Source organism: Pseudopodoces humilis, chromosome 28, assembly GCF_049639895.1.
Source record: "Pseudopodoces humilis isolate 2021_Gansu_Grassland_sample_001 chromosome 28, ASM4963989v1, whole genome shotgun sequence".
Lineage (NCBI taxonomy): Eukaryota > Metazoa > Chordata > Aves > Passeriformes > Paridae > Pseudopodoces > Pseudopodoces humilis.
The window spans coordinates 3,666,426-3,682,194 of NC_142227.1; the positions used below are offsets into that span (position 1 = coordinate 3,666,426).

Below are 15,769 nucleotides of genomic sequence, written 5' to 3' on the forward strand. Positions count from 1 at the left end.
CAGCTCTGGAGACAAGCAAGGGTTTGAGGGGTTGGGATGTGGGAGACTGGAGAGGGTGCAGGAGGGAGCCTGGGGGCTCTCCCGTGCTCCTGGAGCTGTTTCCCAAGCCCAGCTGGACCCTGAGCAGCTCCTGCCTGCCAGGAATTCTCCCACACCCTTGGAGGGAGGGCGAGAGGGTTGCACAAGGCTGGTGACAGAGGAGGAGGATGCTCTGGCCTCCAGGCTGAGCCTGTGCCTATCTCCCCTGTTGTTGAGACTGGGAAACTGGAATGGGAACTGGGAGAGGGAGCCATCCCACCCACAGTGTGCCTCTCCCTGTGGCACTCTTTCCCAAAGACAGATGTTTCCCAAATCTTATTTTCATGTCCTGAGATCTCACTGCAGGCAGGGAGCAGAGCACAGCAGCCCCCTCATGCTCTGAGACCACGGAGGTGATGAGGAGGAGCACCAGCTTGCCCAGGAATGCTCTCACTCCAGCATTTCTCCTGCAAAAAACCAGGATATTAGCACAAACTATGTGAATTAGGGGCAAGTGCAGCTCTGACTGAGCAGTGCTGTGGGAGCAAACAGGGAAATCCTGATTTTTTCCTACATGTTCACAGAAATTCTCCAGACAAGTGCAAGCCCAAGCCAGAGAAGGGGAAGACCTCAGGGTTTAGCTGTCCATGGCCACGCTGAGCAGAAGTGTCATGAGCTGGCTGAGACCTGATGCAGCTGAAGCACAATCCAGGTGGCAGGAAAGTGGTGCAGGGACAGGACAAGGTGATATTCCAAGGGCGATGTGAGTGCTGCTTCAAACCTCATTTGTGAGCTGGAAACCTGAAAGTGGTGACATTTGAGGATCCTACACACAGAGACCTCCTGCCTGTTTGCTTGCATGTGTTGTAATCCTGGACTGAAGTGCTCTTTGGTGCTCCTGGGGTCCCTGGAAATGCCATCCCAGCACATGCAGCATTCTTTCAGCCTAATCAGGGGTGCACCTTGGGGCCTGAGGCACTTGGAGTCCATTTCCCACCTGTGTAAGCTCCTTGGGACAGGTGGTTTCTCTGTGGCCTCTCTGTGTGTTGGTTCCTTTACAGGGGAACCCCTCAGCAGTACCAAGCAGGAATTGCCACTGTGGTTGTTCCTGGTGTTACTGCTTGGTCTGTCTGAGCTGGGAGACATTGTAAAATTAATTTTTAAATTCATTATTTTTTACCAAGTCTTGCAAACAGCCTGAGAGGTGCTGGGGGCAGCTGGAGGTGACAACTCCATGTGCAGGTGAGGTGGGGACACCGCCCTAAGGCAGCCCTGTCTCCCCGAATGCCACCCCAGGCACATCCCTGCTGTCTCTCCCTGGGGCCATTCCCACCCTGTCTTCCCAGGGCAGTGGATGTGCTGCTGGATCCTCTGGGAGCAGCTGGCTCTGTGCAGGGTGGTGGAGGATCAACACCTGCCCTGCATGGCTCAGCTTCCCTATCAGGGAGATCAGGCAGGGATCTGCAAGGTGCCTCCAGATCTGCTCTGCGATAGGGGCTGCCTGTTGTTTCATGGTTACAGGGATGCCAGAATCCACAGCTAATTACTGCAGGGCAGAGCTAATTACTGCAGGGCAGAGCTAATTACTGTAGGGCAGAGAGGCAGTGGCTGAACAGGACCCAGCGTGTGCCCAGGGGAGCAGGAAGGCTGATGGCACCTGGCTTGGATCAGAAGTGTGACCAGCAGGCCCAGGGCAGTGCCTGTCCCCTGTGCTGGCACTGCTGACACCCCTCAGGTCCTGGGGACAGTGTGGGACACTCACCCCAAGGAGGACATTGAGGGGCTGGAGCGTGTCCAGAGCAGGGAACAGAGCTGGGAAGGGTCTGGAGCCCCAGGAGGGGCTGAGGGAGCTGGAAAGGGGCTCAGCCTGGAGCAAAGGAGGCTCAGGGGGCCCTTCTGGCTCTGCACAACTCCCTGGCAGGAGGGGACAGCCGGGGGCGTCGGGCTGTGCTGCCAGGGAACAGGGACAGGAGGAGAGGGAACGGCCTCAGGCTGGGCCAGGGGAGGTTTAGATTGGATATTGGGAGAAATTCCTTCAGGGGAAGGGCGGCCAGGCACTGGCCCAGCTGCCAGGGCAGTGCTGGAGTCCCCATCCCTGGAGATGCTCAAAGGCAGCGTGGATGTGGCACTTGGGGACAGAGCTTGGTGGTGACCGTGGTGTTGCTGGGTTAATGGTTGGACTCAACAGCTCCCGTTTCGGACCCTCGCGTGTGCCTGGAGGGACCCTGGCGCCACCCGGACCCTCGTCCCGAGTCACCAAAAGCCTCCTGGAGATCGCACATCCCGGGATCGCGTTATCCCGCGTTATTCCAGAGCAGGGCACAGTGCCCGGGGTCACCTCAGACCCCTCCCGGGGACCCCCGGAGCCTCCGGGGCACCCACGGCCCGGGACCCCCCCATGGCCGTGCCCCTGCTGCCCCCTGCGGGTAACGGGGCCGCGGTGCAGCCGGAGAGCCCGAAAGGGGATCGGGAAATCGGGAAAGGGATCGGGATACAGGGAAAAGGGATTGGGGTACAGGGAAAGGGATCGGGATATCGGGAAAGGGATCGGGATATCGGGAAAGGGATCGGGATATCGGGAAAGGGATCGGGATATCGGGAAAGGGGATCGGGAAATCGGGAAAGGGATCGGGATATCGGGAAAGGGATTGGGATATCGGGAAAGGGATCGGGATGTCGGGAAAGGGATTGGGATATCAGGAAAGGGATTAGGATATCGGGAAAGGGGATCGGGAAATCGGGAAAGGGATCGGGATACAGGGAGAGGGATCGGGATACAGGGAGAGGGATCGGGATGTCGGGAAAGGGATCGGGATGTCGGGAAAGGGATCGGGATATCGGGAAAGGGGATCGGAATATCGGGAAAGGGAATCGGGAAATCGGGAAAGGGATTGGGATATCGGGAAAGGGATTGGGATACAGGGAGAGGGATTGGGAAATCGGGAAAGGGGGTTGGGGTACATGGGGAACAGAGGATCTGGGTACAGTGGGACAAGGTGGGATTGACATGCAGGGGAAAGGGGGGATTGAAGCGCAGGAAGATGAGAAGGGATTTGGGGTACAGGGGGAGAGAGGGGTCAGGATATGGGGGGAGGAGGGATTGGGATGCGGTGAAAAAAGGGGGGATTGGGGTATGTGGAAGAGGGAGATCCAGGATTCAGGGGGAGGAGAGGAGATCAGGGTACAGCAGGAGATGGAGGGGAAAGGGAGCAGCCAGGGCAGGGGGAGAGCGCAGATCGGGATCCGGAGGCAGAAGGATGATTGGGGCATGGACGAAAGGGGGAGCCCAGGATACCCTGAGAGTTTTAGATCCCTGATTTCCACCAGAGAAACGAACAAACAAAACTCACAGGGGATGTAATTAAATCTTTAAGGTCCCTTCCACTCCAAACTGGTCCAGGATTCTACCAATTTCTTCTAACAGCTTCCAGGGCTTGCATGAACTTCATTTGCCTCCTCCTTGGGAGTGGTTGGGGTGCACGGGGGAACAGTTTTGGGGTTTTTTGGTATCCCAGCAGATTCCCTATTGGCTTGTAAATCTTCAGTGAGGTTGATGCCATCCTCCAGTTCTGCAAATCACTGCACACCCACTGCCCATTCTCAAACTGAGGGTCTGTGGAGCAAACTGCCTTATCATGGAATCCCAGAATGGTTTGGGTTGGAAGGGTCCTTGAGGACAATCCCATTCCAGATTCCATGTAATGCTTTGGGCAGGGACACCTTCCACCATCCCAGGCTGCTCCAAGCCCCGTCCAGCCTGGCCTTGGGCACTGCCAGGGATCCAGGGGCAGCCCCAGCTGCTCTGGGCACCCTGTGCCAGGGCCTGCCCACCCTCCCAGCCAACAATTCCTGCCCAATATCCCATCCAGCCCTGCCCTCTGGCAGTGGGAGCCATTCCCTGTGTCCTGTCCCTCCAGGCCTTGTCCCCAGTCCCTCTCCAGCTCTCCTGGAGCCCCTTTAGGCCCTGCAAGGGGCTCTGAGCTCTCCCTGGAGCCTTCTCCTCTCCAGGTGAGCACCCCCAGCTCTCCTGGGGATCTGCAGCCCCCAGGACATCCGGGGGATGCTTGTGGCTGTTTTGAGGACGGGCCAGCCGTGCTGAGCAGCTCCTTGTGGCACCGCCAGGCTCCCCAGGGACTCGGAGGAGGCACGGCCAGGAACGAAGCAGTTAAACACTGTAAAACACAGCCCGGTGATGCTGTGTTGTATAACAGACAGATAATACGTTTTTCCTCGGCATCTGTGCTCCAGCTTGCCTGAAAAGCTCCAGACCTGAATTTCAGCCCCTGTCAGCAGTTCCACTGCAGCCTCGCAGCGCTGTCATCCGCACAGTAAATTACCGGCTTGGCGTTAATCTGCCCGAGCGCAGAGAGCCGAGATCCCTGCAAATGCATCTCCCAGACATCCCCTGCAAGCCGCAGCTTTAAAATCCATTCGGGCCAAGCAGAGCAGGGGTTTTATTGGAAGGCAAACATAAAGCTCAGCTCCCGAGGGAGCGCGGCCCAGGGGAGGGGAGATAAAGCCACCCCGGCCCGGGCTGGGGGGGACAGGCCATTGTTTGCTACAAAGGACAGGAAACGAGCCTCAAAGGGGACATGAAAGAACCTTAAAACAAATGCAGATCAGGAGCGGGGATGGCTCCGAGCATCTCCCTCCTGCGCTGCCCGGGGCTGCTGCGGCCGGGGGCGACCCCTCGGGTGCTGGGACCTGCCTTTCCCCCGGACAGTGGGGCTTGGTGGAGCTGAAAAGTGGGGCTTGGTGGAGCTTGGTGGAGCTTGGTGATTCCAGAGGAGCCTGGAATCACCCCGAACCACCCTGTTGTGGCCGGGATCTGTGGCTGTAGAATCATCAAATCAAGGAATGGTTTGGGATGGGAGGGACCGTAAAGCCCGTGCAGTGCCACCCCTGCCGCGACCAGAGACACCTTCCACTGCCCCAGGATGCTCCAAACCCCGTCCAGCCTGGCCTTGACCTTATGGTCGATGATCTTAAAGGTCTTTTCCAACCTAAAAAATTCCATGATTCCAAACCCCTTCCCTGCATCACCCACGGGATGTGACTGAGCTGGGCAGGGCACTCAGAAGTTGTTTCTTCTCCAGCCTTGAGCTGCTCTCCCACTTGTTCAGTGCCCCCAAAATTCATCTGGTCCTCCCTCCTCTCTGCCTGACTCCACACAGCCCCAGAACTGGGTGGTTTTGGGTGTCTCTTTAGGGGCACCCCAAGGAGGGGGAACCGGTGCCCCACTGGCTGGGAGCTCTCTGGCTGGAGAAACCGAGCTGTGTTCAGCGAGAGAAGTCACACAGGTGCCAAAAATGCATTAAAGCAAATTTTTCTATATGGAGATATCCCTTATCTGCTCTGAAAAAAAAGTGGGTTTGGCCCCTTTGGAGTTGAGCCCCTCTGCTGAATGTTCTATTCCTCCAAGTGAGGGCAGGCTGGTGTTTGAGCCAAGTGGCAGAAATGACCCACAGTGGCCCACAAAGCCATTTCCTGCCATACAAGGCAGGCTGGTGGCCCTCTGCCAGAGGGGACAATGAGGGACCATGGGGCCTGGCCTGAGAGCCCTCATGTTCCTGTTTACTTGGAGCCTTGGTCGTGGATCAGAGAGATTTCTCTGGCTCCTTTTTCAGCAATTCTGAATGCGGTGGCAGGCAGCAGTGCCCAAATGCTGCAGGAATCCTCATCGTGTGTGGGGTCCCTGGCACTGGTGGCCCTGTGTCATGACAAGGGGACCTTCCCCAGCCCTGCAGGGGGTCCCACCAGCTCTGTCACCCCCTGGAAGGACAGCAGGGCTTGAGGCCACCTCCTGGGCCACAGCAGTGACCGCCCTGCTGGCCCTGGCCCCTGTGAGCCAGCAGCATTCCAGGCTCTGGAGCTCGTGGCTGGCCAGGACGAGCACGGGGCTCTGTGTGCTCCTGTCACACGAGGGAAGGGAAAAACATCACCCCAACCCCACAGTGACAGGGAGTTCCCGCTGTTATCTCGTCCTTCCTTCAGCCCAGAGCCCGACCAACACCCTGCCTTTATCAGCCTGGCCCACGGGCAGGCACGGCCTGGGGCGGGCTGGGACAGGGGCCGGGCAGGGGGACAGGAATGTGGCACTGGGGACAGGGATGTGGCACTGGGGACAGGGATGTGGAACTGGGGACAGGAACATGGCACTGGGGACAGGAATGTGGAACTGGGAACAGGAACATGGCACTGGGGATAGGGATGTGGCACTGGGGACAGGGATGTGGCACTGGGGACAGGGATGTGGCACTGGGGATGGGAAAATGGCACTGGGGATGGGAAAGTGGCACTGGGGATGGGAAAGTGGCACTGGGGATGGGAAAGTGGCACTGGGAACAGGAATGTGGCATTGGGAATGGGAACATGTCACTGGGGATGGGAAAGTGGCACTGGAGACAGCAAAGTGGCACTGAGGACAGGAACACAGCCCTGGGGACAGCAAAGTGGCACTGAGGATGGGAATGTGTCAGTGAGGACAGGAACATGGAATCAGAGAATTGTTGAGGTTGGCAAAGCCCTCTGGGATCATCAAGTCCAAACATTACCCAGCACTGCCAAAGCCACCACTAATCCATGTCCCCAGGTGCCACATCCACACGTGGTTTGACCATTCCCAGGGCTGGTGACTCCAGCACTGCCCTGGGCAGCTGTGCCTGACTGACCTTTCTAGAAGGAATTTCTCCTGATCTCCAATCTAAATCTCCCCTGGAGCAGCTTGAGGCTGTTTCCTCTTGTCCTGTGCCTTGGACTCAGGAGAAGAGTGTGACCCCCACCTGGCTGCACCCTCAGGAGTCAGGAAGTTGCCAGAGGCACTTGGGGGTGGGAGCACGGAGCTGGAAAAGGGACTGAGGTGCCTGGGGATGGGAACAGTCCTTGGGGACTGGGACATGATGCCTGGAGTTGGGAATGTGGCTCTGGAGATTGGAACACGGCGCTGAAGACTGGAACACAGCATCTGAGGGCGGGAATATGGCACTGCAGATGGGAACACGGTGCCTGGGGATGGGAATGTGCCTCTGGAACGCGGTGCCGCCGGTGGGACTCGAACCGGTGTCTCCGGGGCGGAGCGGTGCTGGGGCCGGTGCCGCCAGGGGGCGCTGCCGCGCGGGCTGGGGGGGGGCGGCGCGCGCGCCTTTGTGGCCGTTGGCCCCCCTTCCTGCGCCGGGCGGCGGCGCGCGCGGGCGGGGGCGGGAGCGGCGGCGGCACCGGGAGCGGCACCGGGAGCGCAGCGCGGCTCGGGCTCGGCGGAGCGGAGCGGCGGGAGCATGGAGATGGAGAGGCGCTTGACGCTGGAGCTGCGCAACAAGAAGCCGAGCGAGGTGCGGCGGCGGGGAGCGGGCGGCACGTGCTGCGGGAGGACGGGGGGGGGGGGTTGGGGTGGGGTGGCGGTGGGAGAGCGGCCCGCGGGGGTCCCGCACGGCGGGCACCGGGCGGCTTTGGCGGGGCGGGGATGGGGCGGGCGCGGCGGGCGCGGAGCGCGGCGGCGGAGGGAGCGCTCCCGCCCGGCCCGCAGCCCCGCCAGGGCGGCGCGCCCGTGCGCGGCGGGGCCCGCCCGCAGCGGGGCCGCGCTGGAGGCGGCGGCGGGGCCCGGCCGGCCCGGCCCGCGGTGGGGCGCGGGGGGCAGGGGGGCGGCCGCCGGGCAGGGCCGGGCCGGGCCCCGCCGCGCCGGAGCCAGCGGGCCCGGGCCGGGGCGGCCCCGCGCGGCCATGGCGGCTCGGCCATGTTAGCGGGGCCCGGCCGGGCCCGGAGCGGCTCCCGCGGTTCCTCCGCCCGGGGAAGGGCTCAGGGCCTGCGGGGGCGAACCTTTAGGTGCCGCCGGGGCCGCCCGTTCCCCTCCTCTGGCGGCCGCGGGGCCGGGCCCAGCGCTCCGGGGCCGCCTCATCTCCGTGTCCTCTTTTCCTCCGACCGCCCCTTCCTGGATCTTCCCTTTCCCCGGATCTCCCGATCCCCGCTCCCCGGATCTCCCCATGGCCGGGCCGCCCCGCTGGGCCCCGCCCCCTCCCCGGCCCCGGGGACGCTCGGTGTCGTGGCAGCTGCGGGCCCCGGGCCCGGCGGGAGCGGGAGCTGAGCGGGGCTTTGGGTGGGGATTAAAGCGGCTTCGTGCATGGCGAGGGGATTTGCAGGAGCAGAGCGGCGGGGCAGGAGGAGCTGCGAGCGCCTGGTGCCGGTGGAGAGACGCCAGGAATTGCAGAGCCAGCGGGGTCAGGGCCGGCCCTGCCTGTCCCGGGACCTGCTGTAACTGCAGCGCGGCCTGGGCCAGCAGAAAGGGCCCGCTCGGGGGAAAGCCGGGCTTGCCTGGGTTGGGCCCAGGTCACCCAGAGCAGCTGTGGCTGCCCCTGGATCCCTGGCAGTGTCCAAGGCCAGGCTGGACGGGGCTTGGAGCAGCCTGGGATGGTGGAAGGTGTCCCTGCCATGGCAGGGGTGGCACCGGATGTGCTCTAAGGTCTCTTCCGATCCAGAGCATTCCAGGATTCCATGATAACCTGGTGGAGTTCAGGCTCACCTCTGTGCCCACACAGCACAGCAGCCGCCCAGGCCTGGCCTTTGCCACCTTTACATCCACCACGGTGATCGTCTCACTTTGGCTGGAGCCTTTTCTGGTGTGTTGGGAGCAGAACACACTCAGCTCCAAAACTTCTGGCAGAGCCTCAATTCAAACCCTCAAGCAGTGATAACACTTGAGGAGTCTGAAGTGATAATTCGTTCTGAGCTTGTGCTGTGAAGGTGGTAAAGATGGCACAGCAGCCCTCAGACTCTCCCTCTGGGAAGGCAGAGTGGTTTTAAAATGATTCCCTAATAGTTGGCTGATGTGAGCAGGAGAGGTAAAATGGGAGCACTGCGAAGGAGGAATTTGGAGAGCACCACGAGCCTTCTGGCCAAGGCTCATTTTTGCATCTTGCTGTCAAGAATGTGTGGGGTAAAAGCAGACTGGTTTGTGAGAGCTGGGTGGACAGGGATGTTCCCCCCAGGTGTTTGCGGGCAGCAGTTCTGTGCTGGTGCTTGGTGCTCCTGGTGGCACAGGGGGGGTTGATTCCTTCACGTGCTGAATTCCTGGCTAGTCCTGAAGGTTCCTGGATGTGGAATCCATGCTGGGCACGATGTTTGATGTCTTGTGTCACCAGCCTGAGCTTGAGCTCACGTGGTGAGCCGTGCCCAGGCGCCTGTGTCACCTCACTGGACACCGTCACAGGGAGGTCAATCCTCTGGGGACAGGTTTTCTGGCACCCCAGTGGTGTGGGGGCCAAAGTGGGAGGGGACAAACCCAGCTGACCTCGTTTGGCCCCTCGTTAGTGGAGCCTCAAGCGTGACTCTGAAAGCTTTATTGATGCCTTGTGTGCACGGAGCGCTGGGATGTGACCTCGCGGTTCCAAACCCCTGCCTGCTGCTTCCTGGAGGGTGGGGACCTTGGTGGGGACAGCAGGAGTGTTTGCTGGCTTGTGCTGGGAGGGTGAAACCCCAACCACGGTGAGGGGCTGTCACCAAAAGTTATTTGGCTTTAAGGTCTTAAATTTCAATGAGGAGGAGCTCGAGGCACAGCCGAGCTCTGGATGTGTTGATGTCACCTTGACAGGCCCGGGGGGACTGTGGCAGGTGTGGTGACAGCTGTGGGTGGTGTCCCTGTGCAGGTGAAGGAGCTGGTCCTGGATAACTGTCGCTCAGAGGATGGCAAGGTGGTCGGTCTCTCCTCAGACTTTGAGAACCTGGAGTTCCTCAGCATGATCAACATCAACCTGCTGTCCGTGTCCAACCTCCCCAAACTCAACAAGCTCCGGAAGGTGAGTCAGGGCTCAGGTCCCATCTCCAGCAGCCCTTGGCCTTGTGCTGCCCCTGCTGGCAGTTGGTTTTCCTGTATTTGCCAGAAAAGGCCGTTGAATTTTGCTCTTTGCTCGCTATCTGAGCAAGCGAGAGGGGTCGGTTTTAATATGAAACAAAACCCTTCCAAGCTCTTCAGGTGTTTAGTGCCCTTCCTCTCTTGCTTTCTTGCTCTTGTGCTGCTGTCAGAAGCTTTGTGACACCGTAAATAATTTGGGTTTTGGAGCAGTAACCAGCATGGGGTGGCTGGCAGTGCTGTGTCCCTGCAGGAAAGGGATTTTAAGGGCAGATTTGACCTGCTGCTCTGTGAGCTGAAATTTGGGTGCTCATCGTAGCCCAGTTCTCAGGGCAATTTCCTTCCCTGTATCACAAGCTGAAACACTTGGTGACCATGTGATATTCCTTCCCTTCAGCTGGAGCTGAGTGATAATAGGATTTCTGGTGGCCTTGAAGTTCTAGCAGAGAAAACTCCCAACCTGACACACTTGAACCTAAGCGGCAACAAGATCAAAGACATCAATACCCTGGAGCCCTTGGTGAGTGGAGGCTGTGCTGGAATCCCAGGGATGACGTTTCCTTTGGGGAATGGGTCTGTGCAGCAGGAATCCAACGTCTTGGTAACTGTTCCAACAGCACTGCGTGGTTCTGATGGGAACAGATTTGATCCCAGTTTGAGGCTGGGCCAGTAGTTAATGGCTCCTCAGTCTGGAAAAGCAGCAGCCAGTCGCTAAAAGAAGCGTGAAATGGGGCTGGATGAGTAAAACTGTGGATGCTCAGTGCCCATCTGAGAAGGGACCGGGAAAGGGTCGGAGGCAGTTGGAGGTAGGTGGCACCTGGGGTGTCATGGAATGAGGTAACTGGACACCAGTGAGGGCATCTGTCACATCAGCCTGAAGGCTCTGCTGTCACAGCACTGCAGGGCTCCCATTCCCACAGGGATCAGTGAGGCTGGAAAAGGCCTCAGAGGCTCCGTCTGAACTGGCCCAGGAAGGCTCTTGCTGTGAGGGATGCCTGAAAGGTCTGACACAGGACATTTGTCCATCCATTGGGCTGTTTGGTGCATCCATTCCCTCCAGAAGGAATTTGGGATTGTTTTGCTCCTCCTTTCCTTGGCGTGGTGCCCGGTGTGATGGCCTGAGCTGGGCTGTGCTGAGGGCACCCCGGCTGTGGCTCTCCCTGAGCTCTGCCTTGGTGTTCTGCCTGATATTTGAGCAGGATGAGTCCAGCTCAGCTACTCCTGAGCTTTCTGGGCCTGTTCAGAAGAAAGAAAGATTTGCAAATGCAGAGAGAGTTTCTTCCAGAAAGGGAAGCCAGGACAGAGGAGCTGAACAGAAATTTTCTGTCCCCTCAATGAACAGGAGCAGTGATTCCTCTCCATCTGAGGAGCATGTGGGGCAGAACCACTTCTGTGCTGGACCTGGGCAGTGCCCCAGCCACCCTGCCTTGGCTGCCTGATCTTCAGACAGTGCTGTGAATAATCTTAACAAATTGATTTTTGCAGAAAAAGTTGCCAAACCTCCACAGTCTGGACCTGTTCAACTGCGAGGTGACAATGCTCATCAACTACCGGGAGAGCGTGTTCGCCCTCCTGCCCCAGCTCACCTACCTGGATGGCTTTGATGCTGATGAGCAGGAAGCCCCTGACTCAGACCCCGAAGCAGATGGGGATGCACTGGAAGATGACTATGAGAATGGGGAAGGTGAGGATTTTTTTCTCCTCCTGGTTTTCCTGCTGGGCAAGGGCCCCTTTTCCGCTTCTGGGTGGGCTCCACAGACGGGGACGGGCGCTGGAGTAGGGGCTGTGTGGGTACCCCCAGCCCCTGCCCCACAGGGCTGGCTGCTGTCCCTCCTCATCCTCTGTGACCCCTGCCTGCTGCTCACACAGCTCTGAGGGGTGGAGGGTGTCTGGATTTGGGAACTGGGGCACTTCCCTCCCTCCCCCTTTTGGTAGAAGGCGAGGAAGAGGAGGATGATGAGGAGGAGGACGATTTGGATGAAGAAGTCATTGATGATGAGGAAGATGAAGACGATGATCTGGAAGGTGAAGAGGAGGAGGATGGAGTAGATGATGAGGTGAGATTGGCACTGGTTCAGCACCAGGTCACATGTTTGTCCCTTGTGTGGTGACCCAGGTGTCACAGGAGCCTCTCTGGGGACAGATCTGAGGAGTTTGCCTTCCACTCTGGCTTTTTCCCTGCACTCTGAACTCCTGAGAGTCAAAAACTCCAGAGAGTTTTCCAGTTCAGTCTTGGCCTGGCACTTCCCATGGCTCTGAGTGATGGGTCCGTGCAGCCCCATCCGTGGGGATGTGAGGAGCTCTTGGAGATCCAGCAGCTTCTCCTGCCACGCTGAGGCTTCCTTGGGCTGGGAGAGGGGGCTGGGGTTACTGCTCATGGGATTGTGGTTCATGCAACAAAGCCTCTTGTTTTCACTCCAGGAGGAAGATGAGGAGGAAGATGGTGAGGAGGATGAAGAAGATGAAGCTGAGGAGGGTGAGTTGAGTCCTAACAATCCAATTTATTGCAGAGCTCCCTCAAATATTTGGTGTTTTTGGAGCTTCCTCAGCCTCAGTGCAGGGCTGTTGCTGCAGTTTTTCTGCCCAGGCTGGTACTGAGCTGTGTCATCATCAAGGGTCACACAGGGAGGGAAAGGGGTCTCAGGACCTCCAAATTCCAGCCATGCCAGGTAATTCTGGGAAATGTGAGAGGTCAGTTGCTTAGAAAAGCAGTTCTGGGAACTGATGGGTCTGCAGGAGCAGGGTGAGGGAATCTCTCAGGGGCACATTCCACTCTCAGCTCAGACCTGAGCTCAGGGCCAGACTCCTCTGGTTGTAACAAACAACCACCCAGATGAGAGTTGGCAGAATATTGTGGCTGGTGTGGATTCAAACAGTTTTGGATAAATCGTGGAATTGTTAAGGTTGGGAAATCCTCTAATGCCGAGTCCAACACCACCGTGTTCACCACTGACCCCTGTCCCCGAGTGCCAAATCCACACCTTCTTGAGCAGTTCAGGGATGGTGATTCCACACTGCCCTGGGCAGCCTGAGCCAGTGCCTGACCACCTTCTCCTTGAAGGGGTTTATCCCAACATCCCATCTAAATCTCACCTGGTGCAGCTTGAGGCCATTTCCTCTCACCCTGTCACTTGTTAGTGACTGACCCCCTCGGCTGTCCCCTCCTGGCAGGGAGTTGTGCAGAGCCAGAAGGGCCCCCTGAGCCTCCTTTTCTCCAGGCTGAGCCCCTTTCCAGCTCCCTCAGCCCCTCCTGGGGCTCCAGACCCTTCCCAGCTCCGTTCCCTGCTCTGGACACGCTCCAGCCCCTCAGTGAGCCCCTCAATGTCCTCCTTGTCAGGAGGGGCCCAAACTGACCCAGGATTTGACGCCTCAGCAGTGCCAGCACAGGGGCCATGAGCTTGGTCAGGAGCGCCTGAATTCTGCAGATGCTGTGTTTTTGAGGCTGCTCAACAACAACAACAAAAAAATCCCCTTTTCAGCTGTTACACAGGATGCTTGGAGGGCAGAGAAAGTTGTTGGTGTCTCATGTCAGCCCAGGCTTTTCCAGGAGGAGCAGGACAGGGTGGATCTGCTCCCAAATGGTGCCAGCCTGCTCCAGCTCCACAGCTCAGCTGCTGCTCCCTGGGCTGGGCTGGAAGAGTGAATTCCCCCTCTCTTTGCAGACCATCCGTGTGGGGAGAAGAGAAAACGAAGTCTAGAGGATGAAGGAGAGGAAGATGCAGAGGACGAAGAGGATGATGAGGATGACTGATCCCAGCGAGCCAATCAGTTTTACAGACTCTGACTGTGCTTGTCTTAACCTCCCCGTTGTGTCTGTGTGAGACTGTAAATCCCTGTCTCCCACTCCTCCTCCTCCCCCTTTGTATGGCTGCAGCGTCCACAATATATTTTTTTAAGATTTAGAATACTGTAGGCATTCAGGGGAATCTTCCATACAAGGCTCACTCTTTTCTCACAAGTATCTCATGACCAAAGGCTTTTCTCCGTTCGGTGGTTTGTGCAGCAGCTTGCAAAAAAAAAAAAAATCAACAAAAAAAATCATGAGAGAAAAAAAAAAAAGAGAAAAAAAAAAATCTCCTCCTTAGGGTATCTGTGTGTCCAAAATCAGCTGTGCCACACTGGACCCAGAGCTCCAGCACAGAAGGCCTTTGCCACCCTCGTGCCCTCAGCCCAGGGCTCTGAAGATGCTTTTTGAGCCATCTCGGGTGCAAAATGTGGTTCATCTCCGTGGACTCGAGCGATCCCTGAGGGTGTCTCAGATCTGAAATCATGGTGATGTGATCTCTGGACATGCTTGAAGATGCTTTAGTGCTGGGGCTGGGGGGTGCCTGGGGTTTTGGGGGAAGGGAGGGAGGGGGGGGGCTGCTTGCATGACCTGGTACCTCTGCCGATGCACCTTGCAGTAGCCCTGCACTTGCTTTCCTATATTTTTTTATAAACTGGAACATTTTCCCCGTTGTCCACCTCAGACCCATCCCTTGGGCTGTCCCGAGCCAGAGGGGTTGTTGTGGCCGTGTCTGCTGCGGGGAGGCTCCGGGAGCCCTTTGGGAAGGGATAGGGAATGCAGGTGAGGGGATACTGCTCCTCCATCCACCTCCATTTCACACTGTACAGCCCTGTGCAGCCACCATCACTGTGATTGATGCTCCTGCAGACCGTGTTAGCCTGTAAATTCTCAGGGTCCTTCTGCCAGCCAGTGCCACCTCTGCACAGGCCCCCGGTGCCAGCCTGGCCTGGGCATCCTCCTCCTCCTCCTGTTCCCAGCACGGAGCGGAGCTCCAGCTCCCCGCTCGTGTCCCTGCGCCGGGGGTGCCACCCCGAGGTGGCTGGAGGGAGGATTTGGGGAACCCAGGCGGGTGCAGCATTCCCAACCCCATTCCCACCTTCCCTCTCATCCCAGAGGTGTCCAGCCAGCGCATCCCTTGGGAGAACAGCCCCGGGGACAGGGGGGGATGCTCGGGGCTGCTGCCCAGGGGTGCAGACAAGCACTGGCACTTTGTGGCATTCCCGCTGCGTGCTCCGGGCGCTCCGTGGGCTCCCGGGGCTGAGGCTCCAGCCCTCCCCTCCCGGGGGGGTGTGGGGTGTGTTTTGCAGCACATCCCCGTTCCTGTCGCTTCCTTCTCGCTGGTGTCTCTTGCATTGTACAGTCGCTGTGACCATTCGGAGAAGAACTAATCCTGTAAAATGCAAACTGAGTAACTTATAAATGTTTAAGGAATTTAAAAAAAAAAAAAAAAGAAAAAAAAAAGTCAGAGCAGCAGTTACTTCTAATTTTTTTTTTCCCTGCATTTTTAGCAGATTGTATGGATTTTATATTAGCCTAGTAACTGTCAGGTTTTGATTGGTCAGACTAGTCCCAGAAATAAGGATCTCCAGCCCTTTTGTATCTTTTGTTACAAAATTTGGATAAAACTTTAATAAAAGACTTCAGTTTTTAAAAATCCATTGCAACGGAGCTTGTCTTGGCTGCCTCTGCCTTGGGAACAGCCAGGAATGCTCAGAGTGGGGGCTTTGGGGCAGCTTTGGGTTTCTCCTGGGAGCAGGGACTGTCCCCTGTCCCGGCAGGACTGGCTTTGGTGGGGGCTCTGCTGTGGGGTGGGGTCCCAGCACGGGGGCTCTGCAGGACCCCCGTGGAGGGGGCCAGAGCCGGATCCAGGGTGAGGGACAGCTTGGGAAGGGTCTCCCTCCTGCCTTTGGGCTGGGCACCTGCCCCAGGGTGGGCTGGGGGCCAGGGCAGCTTCCCCGGCCTGGGGGCTGAGCTGTGCCCCTGCCCCTCTTTGGGGGCTCCGTGCTGGCTCTGATGAGCTGTCACTGGCCGGTCTCAGCAGCTCAGGGACACCTCAGGGTGTCACTCCCCCTGCTCAGGGGACCGGGCTGGACTGGGGAGGGCACGGTCCCAGCTCGGGGGGGCTG

General features: G+C 58.4%; 1 protein-coding gene across 2 annotated transcripts; it reads left to right on the forward strand.

The window, feature by feature from the left end:
* Positions 1–7,205: 7,205 nt before the first annotated feature.
* On the forward strand, positions 7,206–13,761 carry LOC102107986 (acidic leucine-rich nuclear phosphoprotein 32 family member B). 2 transcript variants are annotated; one of them, XM_005531249.3, is made up of 7 exons: positions 7,206–7,346; positions 9,654–9,803; positions 10,254–10,376; positions 11,342–11,540; positions 11,792–11,913; positions 12,278–12,332; positions 13,519–13,761. In XM_005531249.3, the coding sequence occupies exons 1-7, from the start codon at positions 7,293–7,295 to the stop codon at positions 13,605–13,607; spliced, it is 792 nt and encodes a 263-aa protein (XP_005531306.1). In that variant the 5' UTR covers positions 7,206–7,292; the 3' UTR covers positions 13,608–13,761. The 2 variants fall into 2 exon arrangements, with proteins under 2 accessions (XP_005531306.1, XP_005531307.1); XM_005531250.3 differs by having other exon boundaries at positions 11,795–11,913.
* Positions 13,762–15,769: the final 2,008 nt, after the last annotated feature.

Bases quoted from the DNA above. Each gene is read 5' to 3' on its own strand.
- LOC102107986 (XM_005531249.3), top strand. From the start codon at position 7,293: ATGGAGATGGAGAGGCGCTTGACGCTGGAGCTGCGCAACAAGAAGCCG. The intron at 9,804-10,253 runs GTGAGTCAGGGC...CCTTCCCTTCAG, and splicing joins AACTCAACAAGCTCCGGAAG to CTGGAGCTGAGTGATAATAG. The intron at 10,377-11,341 runs GTGAGTGGAGGC...TGATTTTTGCAG, and splicing joins TCAATACCCTGGAGCCCTTG to AAAAAGTTGCCAAACCTCCA.